This window comes from Phalacrocorax aristotelis, chromosome 3 (genome assembly GCF_949628215.1).
Source record: "Phalacrocorax aristotelis chromosome 3, bGulAri2.1, whole genome shotgun sequence".
Taxonomy (NCBI): Eukaryota; Metazoa; Chordata; class Aves; order Suliformes; family Phalacrocoracidae; genus Phalacrocorax; species Phalacrocorax aristotelis.
In genome coordinates this window covers 7,970,666-7,989,413 of record NC_134278.1, presented here as the reverse complement: position 1 = coordinate 7,989,413, position 18,748 = coordinate 7,970,666, and the positions used below count along the sequence as shown (strand labels likewise).

General features: G+C 42.9%; 1 protein-coding gene across 2 annotated transcripts in view; it reads left to right on the top strand.

Annotated features, from left to right (window-relative positions):
* The window catches only part of LOC142054297 (protein eva-1 homolog C-like), a 232,709-nt gene that overhangs the window by 120,818 nt on the left and 93,143 nt on the right, over positions 1-18,748 (top strand). For both annotated transcript variants that reach the window (XM_075086676.1, XM_075086677.1), the window contains one exon: positions 4,157-4,300. In XM_075086676.1, coding sequence (XP_074942777.1) covers positions 4,157-4,300 — 144 coding nt within the window. The remainder of the gene's footprint in view (positions 1-4,156; positions 4,301-18,748) is intronic.

The following is an 18,748-nucleotide window of genomic DNA, read 5'->3' as shown; positions in this document are numbered from 1 at the left end:
ACCTGGCTAGAAAGCAGCTCTGCAGAAAAAGGACCAATGGGTCTCAGGGGACAAGAAGTTGAATGTCAGTCAGCAGTGTGATCTTGTGGCCATGGAGCCTAAGTAGATACTGGACTTTACTAGTAAGAATATCATAAGCGCATCAAGGGGAGGGTTTATCCGCTTTATTTGGCATTCCAGTACTCCACTTAACTGGAGTACTGGAGTGTCCAGTTTGGGGCTCCCCAGGTAAAGAGATACATTGAAAAACTGGAGCAAATCCGGTGAAGGGCCACCAAGCTGGTCAGGGGGCTGGAGCACACAGCATATGAGGAAATGCTGAGGGACCCAGGTTTGTCCAGTGTCAAGAAGAGAAAGCTCAGGGTGGGATCGTATTGCTGTTTTCTACTCCCTAATAGGTGGCTCTACAGAAGACTCTTCTTGGAGATGCATAGAAACAAACCAAACGAACACCAGAAGCAACGAACACAAGTTGCAGCAATGGAATTAGACAGAAGGAAAAAAAATTTCACCTGGAGAGTGGTTTAGTCCTGGAACAGGTGCCCAAGGATTTTGGGGAATATTTATATGTGGAGATTTTCAAAACTTGCCTGGGCAAATTCCCGAACAACCTGATGTAACATCAAAGCTGGCTGTGCTTTGAGCCGGAGGTTGGACTGAATAGGCTTCAGATATTGCTTCCTACTAAATTATTGTATGGGCTATGTGCTGCAGTCCCAACAGGTGACTTTTCTCCTGGATATATTTTCAATATTAAGGTTTGCACAAAGTCCATGTAAAAGAGGTTTTTAAAATCTGGTGCCTTACATTCTATGCTAGGGGATTTCATGCCCATCTGTAATTGAAGCATATTGAATCTCTTCTGCTTTTCTGCTCATTTTGGCTAGTGCAGATTGAGCTGGAGCAGCCTGGAAATTGGAGAGTTGAGAATTTCACTACGGATACTTATGAATATTTGTGAATGTGGAGGCCTGGTCTATGCCGGAAGGCGCTGGGTATCTGGGGCTACGTGTGTGTTGGTAAACTAGCAGTACCAGGGCCTGGGCACAGATAACAGAAATAGATCTTCTGTACTGTTAAACTGTGGCATGGTTCATTCCCTTGGCCCAGCTAACACTCTCCTAGGCAGTACAGAAGATGGTTTGAGGTTGGTTATATGACGGGGACTGGGTATCACCACTCTGTTTCGGAGCCTAAGAGAGTTTAAAATCATGGACTGGGTTGTTCCACCACAGTTGGCCTCAGGTGGAGGGCAGAGTCTGTAGTTTGTAACTGCTCATTCCTACAAAAGGAGGATCCCAAAGGCTGACCATATCTGGTGACAACGTATGCAAAAGACTTGTCATCTTCTCACAGGACAAGTAATGGGTAATTCCCCACCCCCCCGCATAGGTAGTGTGCTTCTGTGCCAGGGGTGAGGCCACTGTGCAGCCGTGGGATGCTGTCTGTTTTGTGTGAGAAAAATAACAAATAAAAAGAATAGGCGCCCTCCATAAAATCCTGGGCAATGCTTAGATTTGATGAGTTTCTCTAACTGGACATTTGACAAAAAGACAATAAAGCAGGATTGCTGCTTGCCAGATGTTTCCACTGGAACCTCTGACACTCGTTGGATCGAAAATCCCCTAAGGAAGTTTGGGTGGTTCAGTATGAAAGTGCTCACATGGGGCCCTGTTCTTTTGTCATTTGCAGTGTGTGAAATAAAATGCTGCCTTTGATTTGAGGAAAAAAGACATGTTGCCCTCTGGGCTTAGTTTTCTGTGGCTTTCCCGTGTCTCTCACGGTTTTTATTGTTGTGCTGGTTCTAGCATTCAGTACCTTTTGGGGTTCATTTTCCCTTTCCCTGTCTCCTGATTAGCGGCCAAAAGGGGTTTGTATTCCTTTCTCTGTAGCTTTCCTGTTGTTTTTAGCCACAGCTTAATGTTGAAGAAATGTCTTCTTGTCAGCTTCCCTTTGTGCTTGGCCCTGTCTAGACAGTGAAAGCAAACTATCAGTCTAGCACCTAAAAGTTCAAGAGCTTGTCTGTACAAATCATTTTCACCTTAGGTGAGAAATAAGGCACCAACCATCTGATAGAAAATAATATGTGGGAAAATATTTACTGATACTACAAACATTTCTACTTGCATGGACTAAACACACTTAACAGAATATTTCTACTTAGATGGGGGATGGTAACACTATAATTATTTGACCTCAGAGTAACCCTCATTAGTCTTAGAAATACAACATGTTCTAAGAGCAGACAGAGACACTCATCACCTCTGTCTGCAGAAGGGGTCCAGAGATAGATGGTGACTTGAGACAACAAAGGCTAAAAAAGCCTACCCAAACTCTCCCTATTTCTTCACTTCAAAATGAAACAAGCTGTATGGGGTTTGCATGGCAAGGTTTTGGTAGTGGGGAAGGCTGCAGGAGTGGCTTCTGTGAGAAGCTGCCAGAAGCTTCCCCTACGTACTATAAAGCCAATGCCAGACGGTTCCAAGATGGACCCACCACTGGCCAAGGCTGAGCCAGCGATGGCCAAAGCGCCTCTGTGATAACATATTTAAGAAGGGGGGAAAAAGACCCTGCAGTGGAACAGTAACTGGAGGAGAAAGGAGTGAGAATATGTGAGAGGAACAACTCTGCATACACCAATGTCAATGAAGAAGGAGGGAGAGGAGGTGCTCCAGGTGCTGGAGCAGAGATTCCCCTGCAGCCCATGAGGGACCCCACGCCAGAGCACGTGGATGTGCCTGGAGGAGGCTGTGACCCCATGGGAAGCCTGTGCTGGAGCAGGCTCCTGGCAGGACCTGTGGCCCCATGGAGAGAGGAGCCCATGCTGGAGCAGGTTTGCTGGCAGGGCTTGTGACGCCAAGGGGGACCCACGCTGGAGCAGCCTGTTCCTGAAGGGCTGCACCCCATGGAAGGGACCCACGCTGGAGCAGTTTGTGAAGAACTTCAGCCCGTGGGAAGGACTCACGATGGAGAAGTTCATGGCGAACTGGGGCAGGGAAAGAGTGTGAGGAGTCCTCACACAAGAGGAAGGAGCGGCAGAGACAGTGTGTGATGGACTGACCCCAACCCTCATTCCCCGTCCTCGTGCACTGCTGGTGGGGAGGAGGTAGAGAAATTGGGAGTGAAGTTGAGCCTGGGAAGAAGGGAGGCTTGGCGGGGAAGGTGTTTTAAGATTTGGTTTTTATTTCTCATTACCTTACTCTGATTTGTTTGGTAATAAATTAAATTAATTTCCCAGAGTCAAGTCTGTTTTGCCCATGACAGTAACTGGTGAGTGATCTCTCCCTGTCCCCATCTTGAACCAGGGGTCTTTCGTTACATTTTTCTCTCCCTTGTCCAGCTGAGGAGGGGGAGTGACAGAGCAGCTTTGATGGGTACCTGGCATCAAGCCAGGGTCAACCCACACAAGCAAAACTTGGGAAAAATCAACAAACCCAAATCAAAGCAGAGTTTTACCCTTCCCCGAACAAGATCGCAATGTCCATCTCCCTTATGCCTGTGAGGTGGGAATTTGCTAATAACTTTGCATGTTACTGTGATCAATTGCATTATTAGACAGCTAAATAAGCCCACAGGAAATCCATATGGATATTATAACTGTAGCATTAACATATTTTCTGTTCCTGTGACAGTCTCTTAGGTTATAGGGAAGCTTGTGGTGTTTCTGGATAAATACATTGGAGTGAGATGCTGAAGATCTGAGTCTTTTTCCATGCTCCGCACTGATCTGCTGTTGTTAGTCTTCTTACTTTTGTATGACTCTCTTTCTCCATCTGTTAAAATGAACATACTGACAGAGTCCTTTCAGACCTTTATAGAATAAATGCTATGTGAGAAGGATTTTTTTTTTTTTTATTATGGATAGCCTTTTCCCTTTGAAAACAAGCCATCTTTTATTTGCAGCCTTCTTTCCCTGGATGTATGGGGGTTTCTGATTCTCCACTGTTCTTTCTGGTAAATGCCCTTCATCAATTTACAATTTATTAGAGGTGTTTAAGAGTCAGATACACCTTCCTATGTAAACACAAAGATTTTTAATACTTATGCAAGGCTTGTATGTATGCGCTCTCACAGTCTGCATCTGGTAAATTTTTTAAAGCAATTTCTGAATTGAATGGAGAAATATTCACAAATAAGTATCCTTTTTCCCTTTCAGAGTGTCAGTCGGCTACTGCTCTCCAACTCATGATCAAGCGCTGTCATGGGAAAAGAAGCTGCAGCATATACGCCAGCACCTATGAATTTGGAGATCCTTGTTACCCAGGCATCCGAAAGCATCTTAATGTCATCTACACCTGTGGTGAGCCATGACATTCTCTTACTTTAACTCTCGTTGGGGTGCGTGTTTGATGAACAGTGGTGAGGGAAGGATGACGAGATTTGTAATTGCACATAAAAAGTTGTTGAACTTCCAGTTGGCTCATGGTCATTCTTCTTTGGTCAACAAGGGAAAGCTCTGTGGACCACCTGAGTGGTTTAATTCTGTCTCTTTTTCTACCCATTGGCTTGACAGAAAAAGCAGAAAGCATGTAAATGGCGTTTTGTTAACCCATTCAACACTGCCTCTGCATGGCAGGAAAATCTGGAAGTGAAATGAATCCACTCAGTGGATGCTTACATCCTGAATTAATGCATCTTGCCTTTTCATTAGACTGCAGCAAAGTTGTTATTGGTAAGATCCTTATTACTCTGTTCTGTATTTCATTTTGTACAGTAGAATAAGACAACCATCAATACATACTCACCCATAATAGAAAATCACTCCCAAAATCTTCAGGTGAACATTGCAACCTTTTCCCAACAAAATATTGTTATTTGAAAAAAAAAAGCTCTCAGTTGGGAGCTTAAGTCATAGTGTTGAGCAAACTCCATACTCCTATTTGACTAATCATCTTATTTTGCAACACAGAAAAAAATGTTTCTCTCTGAGCTCTGTGGTATGGGAACAATATCAGGTCTGTGTTCTTCCAGTGATGGCATTTTGGTCATTTGTAGCGGATATATTTGAAAATATTTGCTTGAGTGTTTTGCTTATGTAGTTGTTGCTAGGATGAGCTCAGTGTTTCTCTCTCTCTCTGTTCCTTTCTATGTCCAACTGGAGGAGGAAATTCTGGTGCTATTTTGAATCTGCTGAGTAGATGGCTGAGCGTGTAGTAGAGGAGGTGCTGGCTGTGTCCTCAGACATTAACAGGTCTATGGGTCAATCTCTGTGTAACTGCAGCATGCTGAATCCGATAGATGGTATTTGAGATGGAGTCACCGTGGTGTTCTGTATAGCTGCTGTGGCACCTTGAAGAGCAGAGAGAGAAATGCAGGAGCATCAGGGTCTGAGCTGCTGTCTAGCTGTTGTTTCATTTGGCTGGCATGGCAGGAAGGTTGCATTCTTTTTCTCTTGGTTTATTCGTTTTTGTTTGAAATGATGTAGTAAGGCTATCCATGCAAAACCCTGTGAATTGTCTAACCAGGAAAGTGATGTTATATCACTTTTCTTGTAAAGAGACTGGAGACAACCTTATCCTCATAGGGATTTGATGGAAACCAAAGCAATGCAGCAAAACTGGAGCTTCATAACTCAAAAATCCAGGGACAAACCAAACAGAGCCCCATGACATATTTCCAAGAGGGTATCTCCTACAAAGGCCTCCGCAAGCTTCTTCTGGCATTGTGGTCCTGGTCCCAAAGTCCACTACAAAAGGCATTAATGATCTCTTAAGATTAAGACCTTAACTTTCCTAGTCATAGCCTAACTGCATCAGGAAATGAGTCATGCTGGAGAGCACAAAATGGCATGTTTTGCTTTTATTGGGTGAAATGTGCCTCATCCTTTGAAGGTGGCCATGGCTCCTTTTCAAAACCATGATCTCAGACATGTCTCTGAGCTGGATTTTGTGATCATGAGACACATATTTCTCCCCTCAAACTGCAAAACCCTTCAAAATGTAAAAACCAAATAAGCAAGAAATCAGATTTCAGTCCCATGTGCTCAAAGTAAATCCTGGCATTCTTTTAAAGAAATGATAAACCCAAGCAATTTGATGTTCTTATGGTTTAGAGAACAATTGCAGTGTAGAAAACCTCCTGTTGGATACCTCTTCGTTTCAGGTTTCCATAAAGCTGCATGTATTGTTGCTCCTCGTATGATGTGCTCCTGCTTTCACAAAACTTGTGGGAGACAAAGAGGACAGGATTTGACTGGTGAACATGACCTGTATCTACATACATATCCCTGTTCCCCACCTCTTGTAGTTGGAAACACTTGATCCCTGGAATGTAGGATGTGGCTTTGCTGGTATTCACTAGAGAGCAGTGAAAGACACAGGGTAACCCTGGCATAGCTTGGGAAATGTGATGGATGTACGAAATGGGTATCTCTGAGCATCACTTCAGCCTTTCTCATTGCTGGGTCAAATGGGTGACTTCATCACTCTCTGAGGTCAAGCAGTGCAGTTCGTCTGTTCTTCTCTGTTGCTCCCCAGCTGCCAAGGTGTGGCAGAAGTGTCCTGCCATGGTTCTGAAGTTTGGGCCATGTCACTGGTCTCACCTGTGACAAAAACTGCAATCGCTCCTTCATCACTGTTACCAGCCCACTGTGCTGCTTCAGAAGAGGTGGTGAGAGCAAGCATACGTGGTGGTGTGGGTAGGAGGGCCTTCAGATATTTCGCATATGAGAAGCTTCAGTAATTATGGGGACAGGGCAGCTGAACTCTGCTCCTGGTGCTAAAACATGGGGAGGGCTGGAAAGAGAAAAATGTCTTCTGCTGATAGCAATTAATGAAAAAAAAATCTGTTGAGGGAGTAATTTATGAGGTGACAAAAGGTAATAGTAATTGAAAACTTGTGTTGTTAAGAGAAATCACAGCCCTTTTGCTGAGGTGGGCTTTGTGACAGGCATTAATGCTGGTGTTGGCTGTGTAAAGCCAACTAGTGAACAGCTAGTGAGGTGACTTACCTCCCAGTCCTGGCAGAGGAACATCTGCAAGAGTCTCTCAGGTCAGCATGTACAGACTGTTCTTTGACTTGACGGCAGGAGATGAGCCCTGTCCTGGATCTCTGAGAGGTAAATGGGTGAGGCAGAAGCTTTGGTTTCTTTAAGCCATGTCCAAATTTCTTGGAGGTTCTTTCCTCCAGCCTCCATGTTTAACTGGACATGAGAATTCCTGCCAGACATACAGAATTGTGTTGATGAATCTGGTTTACACCTGGTTGGTTTAAGTTACGCTAAGTTTACACCTAGTAAAGGTGTAATCTAACTCTTTGCCCAGCTGTAGTTTTTTGAATAATTTGTTGCAATTATTCCAGCCAGGGGGGATTGTCTCAAGTCAGTTGGTCTCTGTATCATATTATATCCCTTTGCATCTTGCATTAAGCTCCTATTGGCATCACTTAGCTGGGGGGAGGAATGCTACAAGTTAGTGTGTATGTGAAAGATGATTGAAACAAGTGAGTAACCAGCAGCCTGACGTGATCGCTCTCTCTTGTGTGCATTAGGCTCCCATTAGCCAAGCCAAGGAAACAGGTGAAAAATCCTCCAACGTAAAAACATTCCAAACCTGAACCTTGGCAGGAGCTGAAATACTAAATTTTGGCCCAAAGCCAGATTTAGCTAATGGGATGGTGTGGAAGGTGGGATTTTCCAGTAGGTGGGTCCCATTACTGCATTAATAAATACATTAATTTTTTTTTAAAGGGAAAGGCAAGTTAATTCTGGGTAAGCACGTAACACGTGCTGGGGTTGCTTTCTGAGTGTGGCAGCTGTAACTAGAAGGAGATATAAAAATTTCAGCTCTGCCTTTTCTTTAAAATACCCCAAAAACTCTTAGAGGATAACAGCAAATAAGAGAGTATTAGTGCAGCTGAGAAAAATAGTGCAACAAAGTCTTTCTCCCTTTCTTTCTGTCCCTCTCCCCCTCCCCCTGGTCTCCCTGCCTCTCTGTCTTTCTTTGCTATAAAGCACTGTATTTGTAGTATCTGTGGGTAGCTTGTTAGTGTCATTACTTCTGTGGTTTTGTATTTAATGATGAAAGTTACTGTATTCCTGACCTTTTTCTTAATTGTCCACTTATTACCTTCACTGACTCCCTTTAGTTCTCTAGATCTCTTTCCTCTCTAGTACACTACATTTTTTTTTTGGGCCTCTGTTGAAGTCCTAACTCAGCAATGTATCGAAACATTGTGTTGCAGTTTTTTCACACGTGTAATGCCACTTGGATTCAAGGAAGTGTTGAAGTGTGTGCTTTATTTTAAGACCATGCATAAATACATGAAAGTTAAATATTTTCTCAAATACTTCCTTGAGTGGTGATGAGGAGCTTGTCTGTGTGCAAAGAGAAACTTTATTCTTAGTCAAGAGAAGGGAGCAATCCAGAATGCCTTCTGTCCCTACCGCCAGACCTGCCTCCCTGTGCAGTCAGTGGAGGCTGTAAATGTAAACTCTCTGCTAAGTACTTGCTATTCTTTAAATACAGGCATCGGTCAGAAACATCCTGAGGAGGAAAAAAATAACAGATGGGGATTTTGAGTTTCCTTGTTTCTAGGGGTGTTTCAGTGGGTTGGGTATCGGTCCTGATAACTGGTGACTTTTTGGTGCCTTTGTTAGACATTCAATGGACAAAATAGAGGAAATGTGCCCTTGGATGTATTTCTGTTGTGAATATCTATCATGTATTTAGATGTGTGTGTGCCTCCTGTTTGATTCATGTGTGATGGAAAGGAGTCATTGGGCTGAGGGCTAATGAACTGCCATGGTAACTCATAAGTTGCTTAGAAAATCCTGCAGTTCTGCCACATTAATAATCTTCCCATCCTGCTTTATGAGGCAATAAGCTGAGTCCCGGAGGCCAAGTGCTTCACATCCCGATGAGAGAACCAGGCAGGTAAAGGATAAAGCATGGGTGCATGGACAGAAGCTACTGATTTGCGGTGTCTGACACTGCTGCGAGACCAAATGGGGTCAATGAGATGTGGCAGAGATGCTCTGGGGTGATGGGGGTGGGGTGACCTTTGCTTTCTCTGAGTACTTGGGAAAGCGGTCTGGCTTTCTCCAAAATGTTGTGTTTAAATAAAGATTCTGTCAAGTTGCACTACAGGTAGGGTCTATGTTAGACAAGAGCACTCTGAGGTTGTTGGCCTCATGATGGTGATGAGGAGGGAGGCTGAAGAGCTGCACAGATTGTCTCCTGTCATCTCAAAGGGACTGTACTCTGGTCTGTTAGCTCCTGTGCAGTGTATCTATCAATGTCCCAGGCTGGATGAATGTAATAGCCCCTTTTGCTCTTAAAATTTATGAAATCACAAATGTAGAAAATTTATTTTTATCACTGCAAAAATGCTTTCTGTTGCTATAAAAAACAATGCCCAAAATCTGAAAAAAATAGAAAAAGAGAAATCCCAGACTTCCAAGGAAAAAACAAAAGCCTTTTAGAACCTTTTGAAGTGGACAATGCAGGCAGTGTCTTGCTAGAGAAAGACAGACACAGATTTATTTCATGAAGACTTCCTCTCTTCAAAAGCTGAAATAAAATGGATGTTTACAAGCAAGTAAACATTTTAGGCAACCTAGCTCTAGGGATGTTAAACTGAATGTATAATGTTTGATGATGTCTGCTTAACTGTGATTCTAGTGTCATACCGTAAAACAGAACTCACAAACATGTAGATTTAAAACTAATGGACACATAGTTTGACCTACCAAATAAATAAAAACCAGAATAATGATAGAACATAATTCCATTATGTGGCTACTTTCAATATGAAGACACCAGGTTCAGAGATGGTTTGGGACATCTGTCCAAATCCTGTCTTCTTTTCCTAAGATAATAGAAGTTTGACCAGTAATTTTTGTATCGAGCCTATGCTCCTCTTCAAGCTATGGTGTATTTTTTAAAAAGCCATCCAGTCCTCATGTGATGGCTGTAATAATGAAAAATTCATGAGGTGGGATTCATCTGACCAAGTGCAGACATATAAGCCATAGGGATTTATAGTGCAGATGTTCCCATCTGAGAAAAATTCCTTTTACAGGTAATGGAGAGAAGCAGCTGCTTTTGAGGCACAAATCTTCTCATCCTAAAGTAGGTGCCTGAAAGAGATGAACTGTGTATCTGAAGTGACAGTTCTCCTGTACTGACTACAAAGGGAGCTTCTGGTACTTAGCTGAGATGTTGTTATCTACATATAGGACCTCTACAGTGCAGATATCTACATCTGAATGGCTTTCAGCCACTGTGTTCTTACGCAAATGGTCCTTTTGGTCAAAATTATCACTGCCACATAAGGATAATGATAATACCAGTATTTTCTCCTTACATTTATTGATTTCCACTTCCACTGTTTGACTGGATCTCCAATTATCATAGATTTATCCAAGCAAGAGAGGACCATGATGCTTATTTAAGTTCTTAAGGGGGATTTCTTCCTCTGAACCTTGAGGAATTACCTGCAGCCAGACAGGAGTGTTAGTGCTGAAAGGGTTCTCACATAGCAGCTCAGTGTTTTGTACCCCAGCTCAGGCTTATATCGATCTCCAGACTTGGCTTTGAAGGCGGCTTTTCCTGTTACTTGGATTTGCATGGGATTGAGGTCCACTTTCTACATTTCACCTTTATAAGTGCCCTTGATGTTTCCAGGAGCTAGGATGGGGTCGATAGCTTTGCCATCGTCTTTGACTGGCTTTCAGGTTTTTATTCTTTTGGTCCTTTGTTCTCTAGGTCAGATTTGTTGTAGACTGTCGGGGACTGGTATGTGAGAGGGGGCAGAGTAGATTTTCATTGTTGATGAAGCATCTGTTGCCTATTCCTGCAAGCGAATGGACTTCCTAAACTTCCTTCCAGCCTTTTACACACTTCCAACCAGGGAAAGGAAAAGCAAGGAGCTTGTTTCTCCTTTCAGGAACTTAGACCTCACTTTCAGAAATACTCATCCTTCACAGAACCTGTTAGAAAATCATGTGGCAGCGTGATGCACCGTGATGCGTAAGCACAAAACTTTAGGCTGACATTTTCCAGCTTCTGAGGCTGTGACTTTCTTACCTTTGGTGATGTTCTCTTAACAATTTTTGTGGATGCTGTTTTCTGAATCTCACAGAGAAGCAAAGAAGGAAGCCCCTCAGTCAGCAAGACTTATGTAATTTGGACTCATGACACAGATCTGTTGGAGATCATAGATTACCTGGGGGCAAAGGCAAGATGCCATCTCTTTCGCTGACCAGTGCTAAAGTGAGTGGGGCACATGCTTTACTAATGGGCTTGGAGGTTCCTGCTAATAACAGAGACTATAGTAGCTCTGCCATCTTGCATCAAGGACCAATATGCTATAGAGGGAAGGAACTGTTTAGGTTTAATGTTAATGACTGCACAAGAATGTGAAATGTGAGTGACATGGCACAAACAGCCTGATTAGTTTTAAGATGAAGCTTGGTAAATTAGGTAATTGGAGGCTGTCATTGTGCTGCTCCTGTCTGTCTTTGCTTACTGTACAACTCACTGTAGCTTAATCTGAATCACACATCCAGAAGAGTCCAAACATGTCTGGCGTGGCTGGCCCAGACAGATCAACTCTTCATTACGAGGGCAGAGTGAGCCTGTGTCTGACACAGAATAGGGTAAATAAATATTCTAAGGAAGCAGAGCTCTGCATCTCAGGTGGAGAGGAGAAGGTAATGCTGTCACCTCAAGGGAAAGGCTTGAAAGCCCTTTGATTCTTGCACAGAAGAAGTGGAGACCTGGAGATAAAAATCATTGCCTGGGGGATGGGGAGGAAGGAAGAATGAGCTGGAGGAAGCAGAGAGGGAGTTCAAAGAACAACTGTTACAATGATCCTGGGCAGAATGAGCTGTAAGACAAGTGCTGCCTTACAATTCGGCAAGCTTTGCAAGCCTGCTGCTGTGGTCCTCCCTCTCTGCCATAGCTGGGAAACATGGAGCTTCTACTATGGAAAAAATGAAGAGTCCCACAAAGAGTTAGCTAAAGTACTCTGCAACCCCTGACCCCTGCTGTTCACAAGGTGTGTGCACCTGAATTCTTTATACCTTTTATCTCTATTTTTTGTTTTGTTTTGTTTCAGCTGATAAGAACCATGGTCTAAAAGTCACAGGGGAGCGGATCGGGGGCTTGCTGTGAGGTTCCCGTTGAGTGCAAGGGCTGCTGCAGGTCATTTTGCTCAGGGTCCATGCTGCTCCTGACTAGGGGCGGGTGGAGTTACAGTCATAGATGGATGCAGGGATGGGTGGTTGACTGTTGTAGTGGAGTGGGTGATGGCAAGGATGGGAAGGAGGCTGGTGGGGCTTTTTTTCATTCTGGTATTATCCATATATTTTAGAAATTTAAGAAATATTTTAAAATGGATCCAGAGTTTCCATTGTAATAACTGTAATGCTAAACTGTAACGTAACCAAGATTTTATGGTGGCTGACAAACCTTTGAGGTTTCTAAACAGATTTGCTCATTGAATGTTTTCCTCTGGCATAAATATGCACATGTCCTTGGGCTTGAACAGCAATCTACAAACTGGAGAACTGGTTTCAGGCTAGGGGTGGCTGTCCTGAGACCTCCTTGCTTGAATAGTGAGGACACAGCCTTGAAAGCAGTTGTGATCCATCCATGATTGCACCCCAGAAAAGCCGATCTACATGAGAATGATTGTGCAAGATGACATCTGAACATAATTTATCTATAGGAAAACTTTCAGGAAGTCTAGAGAGAGCTAAATTGAGCAGAATTAAAGTTACATGGGTTATCTATGTAGTGATTTATTTTCTGTAAGCATAACCCTGCTGTCCAGACTTTTTTTTGTCATACTGTCTCCCTTACCAGTGTTCTTTTAAAAGTTCTGGCCATGAATAAAAGGTAGATATTTATCATTTTATTGTCACAAGCTACTTTTTTACCTGGGAACCTCATTGATTGCCCTCATTAAATAGGGTTACTGTTGATTCTCCATGCCTGTCAAGACCTGCACAGGTTTCAAATATAGTACTTAACAGTAATGTTGCCACGTATGAGTCGTCTTTACTGAGAAGGCAGTAGGCAGCCAGTCTGCCAGCTCCTTTCATGTAGGAGAATGCAGGCTATAGCCAGAGGAATGTCTCGGCAATGAATGGCTGACCCTTCATTCAGTGATCACTCTAACTCCTCCTAATTGAGGTTAATGCCAAAAGCATTGACACCTTGATGCTAACTCATTAGTGCCTGGAGGCTACTGGAGATTGCTGACAGCAGAGTGAAACGCTCATTACATTAAATTTAAAGGGACCGTTTGACACCATGACCAATTAAGATATATTTGCATGGATCACATATATATTTGCCCTTCCCTTTTGAAAATGTATGAAGACAATGCCATTCCCTTGCACTGCTTATAGAATAATTCACAGCTCGTGTCTTTCTGCAAGCACATGCTTGTTTCTCTGCTGTGTGTGTACTACAGCCCTTCTGTTTTCTAGCTGCCCTCTCTTCTCTTTCTCTACTTCAAAGTGAAGAAAACAGGAAGTTCTCTGGGATTTCGAAAATCCTTGTTCCTGATCATGAAAAGAGAACTGGAAGAGCGGGACAGAAAGGGGAAAAAAGCGCACAATTTTGTGAAAGCCACCAAAGATGCAAATATATGCGACCTCTGGGATGGGGTCCCGTGGTACAATTGGGGTTTGTGAGCTGCTGCTGAAATAGCATAACAGTAACAGCCACTCAGGGGTGTTTGTAGCCCATTGGGCATCAAATGTGCATTTAATTGCTGGGAAGTGCGCTAATGATTTAGCAATGTTGCCATGCCTACAGGCCTCAGCAAAGACTGTCCTGTTGTGCAGTGCACTCACTTATTAAGAAGCAGTTCCTGCCATGAGTAATTTAGTGGTTACATAGGCAAGGCCAGGCAGACTTTGGGAGAAAGTATTAGTCTCATTTTACACATGGAGACAACACTTACACAAGGGTTTGTGTCATAGGAGCTGAACCTAAGATCTATCAACATAATGGCTTACCTGTGCATGCCTCCTCCCTAACTAGTAGCTTATCGACTTTGTTAGACAAGTAGATCCATGCTTTGTTCTCCAGGGGGACTTTTCACCATGCCATATTTCATGCCCAGTCCTTTCTTACATGAGATGAAAAGAAAGCAGCAGGATGTGGCAAGATAATTTATATTTTTTTCCTGTCTTGAACCTGAGTTCTGACTCCATGGCCAAAATGAGGAAGGGAGCTCCATAGCAGGCAGCTATTAACACCCCCTGCCCTGCATGGACGAGGCAGGGAGGATGCTGTGCCTTATATGACTTATGTGATTTATAATGGCTGAGTGATGGCCAGTCAGGGTCTCTTCTAGCCATTAAAGACCATTTCTTTTGTTCCAGTCCAAGTTATCAGCTGGTAGAGGCAAAGTGATAGTAGGGTGTAAAGGCTGATGTTTCTGTGTCCTCCCACTACATGGGAGCATGCCCAGCCCCATTTCATCTTTCAGTGGTGTGAGAGAAGTCCAGGGAGCCACTCTTCTCCTCCACTTCGGACATTTTCTTTCATTCCTGTTGGATCTACAAGGCCCGAGGCATGGATATTTTAACTTCTGGCTGTATGGAGGTGTGAATGGGCTTTTACAGTCTTGGTGTCTGGTCATCCCTGCATTAGTGCTTAAAGATGGGCATGCCAGTGAGTCATTTAAGAGTAGAAGCCCCCCAAAGGTTCCTTAGGTAATGTCTGCTCAGTGCAGATGGCCTTTTGGGGGGCACTCCACCTTCAGTTACAGTGAGGAGGACATCACCGTGGGAGTTACACCCCTGCAGTCTTGATCTTCAAGAAACTTCCCTAAACATTCAGCTGGCGTCTACCTTTTCTACCTCTATTCCATGACCTTCATTTATTCAAAGCGTATGCACCCAAATGGTTAATGCCCCTTTAGACAGACACTTCAAATACTGTTGACAGTGGCTACTTTTCATGTCCTGTTTTAGTCATTATTTAGCTAAGCCATTCATGTTCAGCTCCTTTAATCTTTCCTCATAAATCAACCTGTCCAGTCGCTCAATTGTCTTTTTGTTGCTCTTTTCCACAATTACCTCTATCTTTTAACAAACCCTGAGAAGGCTTATGATTATTTTTCCCCTGGGGGCCAGCAGAGACTTGCAATTTCTTTGCTATATATTAGCAACGGCTGTCGTTTCAGCATTGTGTATTACCAGCACCACTACCCGGGAAGAACAGCTGAAGCCCTCTCTGGAGTTTCAGTCCCAGGTATCCTGCTGCTCAGTATTTCACTTACATTCCCTCATTTAGGTGAACTGAGCCAAGGAAAGTAGCAATTTCTGCATGTCAGAATAAAGAAGCATTTCTACTTGTGGAAAACAAGATAATGGGGATAACGGGGATGGTATCAGCATCCCTTGCTGGCTGGTTATGTTCCCAGCCTTACTAATACACAGACCTGGGGCCTTCAGGATGACTGATACTGCATAACATAAACAATGAAGCAAATCCTACTAAATCCCTTTAGAAGATATTTAACCAAATTCCTAACCCATGAGGCCACCCCAGGCCATCTCTTATCTTTGAAAGCCATCTCACAGCTTCCTTAGAAGACCTGAGGCTGGTTAATCCAAGTAGATGGACCCTTGGTGTCAGTGCCTTCAGGGCAAAGAGTGAAGGAGACCACCAGAGACGTGGAGGCCTCTTTTTGAATGGGTGTCACTCCATTGCAGCCCAAGCCAAGGCCTCAGAGAGAGGAAGATAGCTTGTACACAGCTCCATCTGGAGTCCAACAGACTTGTTCCCTAGCTGGCCAAAAGTTGCCTCAGTCTGGATGCTCATAGCTCACAGTGACTCGGGAAGTGTGTATAAGGGACTAATTTGTAGATGTAACTTGTGCTATCTAGTCCCTAGATCATATTTATTTGCTTCAAGCTTTTATGAAATTCTGGTAGTATTTCCTTTTAGAAGAAAAAAACACCTCTTGGAGTAGACAGAAAATGCCTTTTTTTTTGCAAGGGTACATGAAAAATTGGGAAGAAAGACCAGCTCATAAAATGGCAAAACCACACCACAGTTTTTCCTCCTCCTTATCAAGAAGTGTTGCCTCTTTATTTTTGGACAGGCATGGTAGTTAACATGGCCCAGTGACGGGCACTGGCCTAAGGCCAAGAGACTTTCTTCTTAGGCCTGATTTGTCACCAGCTCTTTGGTACTGGGCAGTCACTTGGCTTCCTCCTGCCTTGTGTGGTTGGGCTGCGGGTCCTAGGGCTGTTTGCTCAGCATCTGGCACAAGAAAACAGCAGCCTCATCTCCTCCCTTGGGCTTTTAGTTTATGCATCTAGTGCAGGCATGATCACACAGATGTGATGTGTCTCTGCTTTCAGTGCCTGGAGTTGCTGTTGAACTTTATTGACACAAAGCTTTGAAAAGATCAGGTGTTAAGCTCCTGCCTGACATACCCATTGTTGTCACGATAATTCACTCAGTCACAGAATCACAGAATCATGGAATACCAGGTTGGAAGGGACCTCAAGGATCATCTGGTCCAACCTGTCTTGGCAAAAGTAATAAAGTCAACGACTCTCACATTTCTGTTTAATTTTTTTGTTTCTTCTGGAATGTTGTTATAATTCTTATTACTATGAAAAATAATGAATATTAAATTATCTTCTCCCCTATGTTTTTTCAGTGAATAAAACAAACCATCCAGGATTTATCCCAGGATTATAAACTAACATGCATTTTTTAATGTGCTGTATAGTGATCAAAGGGTTTGACTTCTGCTGTATGAAAGCTATACCTGACTCCCACAAGTAAGAAAGGTAGATTTTCTCCTCTGTGCTATTAGAGATTATCAAAACCTCTGCAGATACCTTGGGTATTGGTGAATAGTGAAGTATAGGATGTCAGTGCTGTGTTTTGTTCTTTGTTGAGAGATCGTGCAACCTAGTAAATGGGAGTTGGAACGTGTGTGATGTAAATTTTCTGTCAGATGTTTCTTAGCCTATTACAGTATTAACAAACAAATAGATTTTCTTTCCTTCCTCACCTCATCATTCTTTGTCCCCAAAGTTACACTCTGTTAAAAATGAGGGTGCCTCTGACAGTAAAGAAAATGAAACGGGGAAGGTACAGATATTGGTTTGTATTTTTTTTCTTTCCTTCCCGTTCCCATTCAGCATTGTCAGGGCAGTGATTTTCTCTTAAGCAACACTTAGGCATATGCATGTGTTTGCATTTAATTTCCAGATGGGGAGGCAGGCTTCTAATAACAGTGCAAGTTGCTGCTTTATAGATCTGGATGACTGACTGGCTTACCTTCCTTTTGCAGCTGGCCAAGAAACTGCACCCCATACCCTGGTATGCCGGCACACTCATGGCTGACCCAGGGCTTTTTGACTTTCAAGATAGACTGGTGCAAGAAATGATTTACCTGCCCCAGACTGCAAAAAGGTTCACCAGCTCTTTTATATATGCAAAGCTGGCTTGCTTTTGAATCCAAGATCATATGAACTGCTTTACTTTTTGGCATGATGGGTCTTTGTAAATGTGTTTCCTGAAGTCTTGAGCAGATAGGTTTTATTCAAGGAAATGTATTTAATCATTAACACTGACATTTTGGTTAGGGCAAAAATATTTTCCTAAGTGAAGGGTTTTGTAATGATTCCTCTCTGTTACTCTGTCAGTGCTCTTCGCAGCCCTCTTGGAGGGAATGCTGTGTCTCCAGCTGTGTCTTAGGTGTCTTGTCCTAGCTTGGCAAGTTGTGTTTACCTGTGGGACCTTGCTGAGTAACTCATAGATCTCAGTGTAGCTGGGTCCAGATTACAGATGCTTTTGAAGTTTAAGACTAAAGGTTTGGACTAGCATTGGATGCAATCTTGAGTGTAAGTAGAGGGATGGAGTACAGAGTGCATAGGCATATTGATCTGAGTAGGAATGCAGTTGCAAATAGGTATGTTATTAAATACGCTCTAATGCTGACCAGATGTAGCCGTCTATAGTATAATCTGCTACATATGGACTAGATATGCTGGCCTTCCTTTGTAGTCAGTATATGGAAAGGTTGCAGTTCATCTAATTTTCAGGTAGGTATCTCAAGCACCTTACAAGTGCCTATTTCTCTCTTTTGTTTATAAAGGAGCCTATGGTGACTAGATCACATGTGAATACCTGCATTGTTGACATCTAAAGTTAGGTCAGATATTTCTTACCTTGAATGTGTTTTCTAAAAAATTACATAATTTCAATGAATATTTGTCTCTACTTTCCTGAGTCTTCAAACCTCATGATGTTTAAATGAAGTTTTAGCACCTTGTTCATTATAAGTTTACTAAATTGCTTCAAATCTTTTTTTTAACTTGCTAGTCTTTGACAGCTTCATGTCACGTGACCAAAAAAAAAAAAAATTAGGTTAGTAGTGCAATAATATCTGCTTTCAGAAAATATGTCTCTTCTGAAGGATTCTTGGCCTTCAGTAGGTTTGAACCCGGTTTTGCACAATCGGTTTTTGATTCTGATACTGAATGTAGCTGTCTAGAAGTATCAAAGCCCTTGCTGTAGCCAAGGAAAGTTTAGATATCTAGAGCTCAGTAGCCCATATATATGCATATAGTGATATTTTAGACAATTTGTTTTATTTATGGGTCCTGCCTATTATTTGCACGCTCTGTCTTTGATGTTTCAGCCTAGGGTCTTTCAAAAGCACTGGACAGTCATGTTTAACTGGATCATGGGTATTTGACCAGCTGAATTATTTTCAGACTCTCAAGACCAGATCAGTGCTGACAATTATGGGAGCT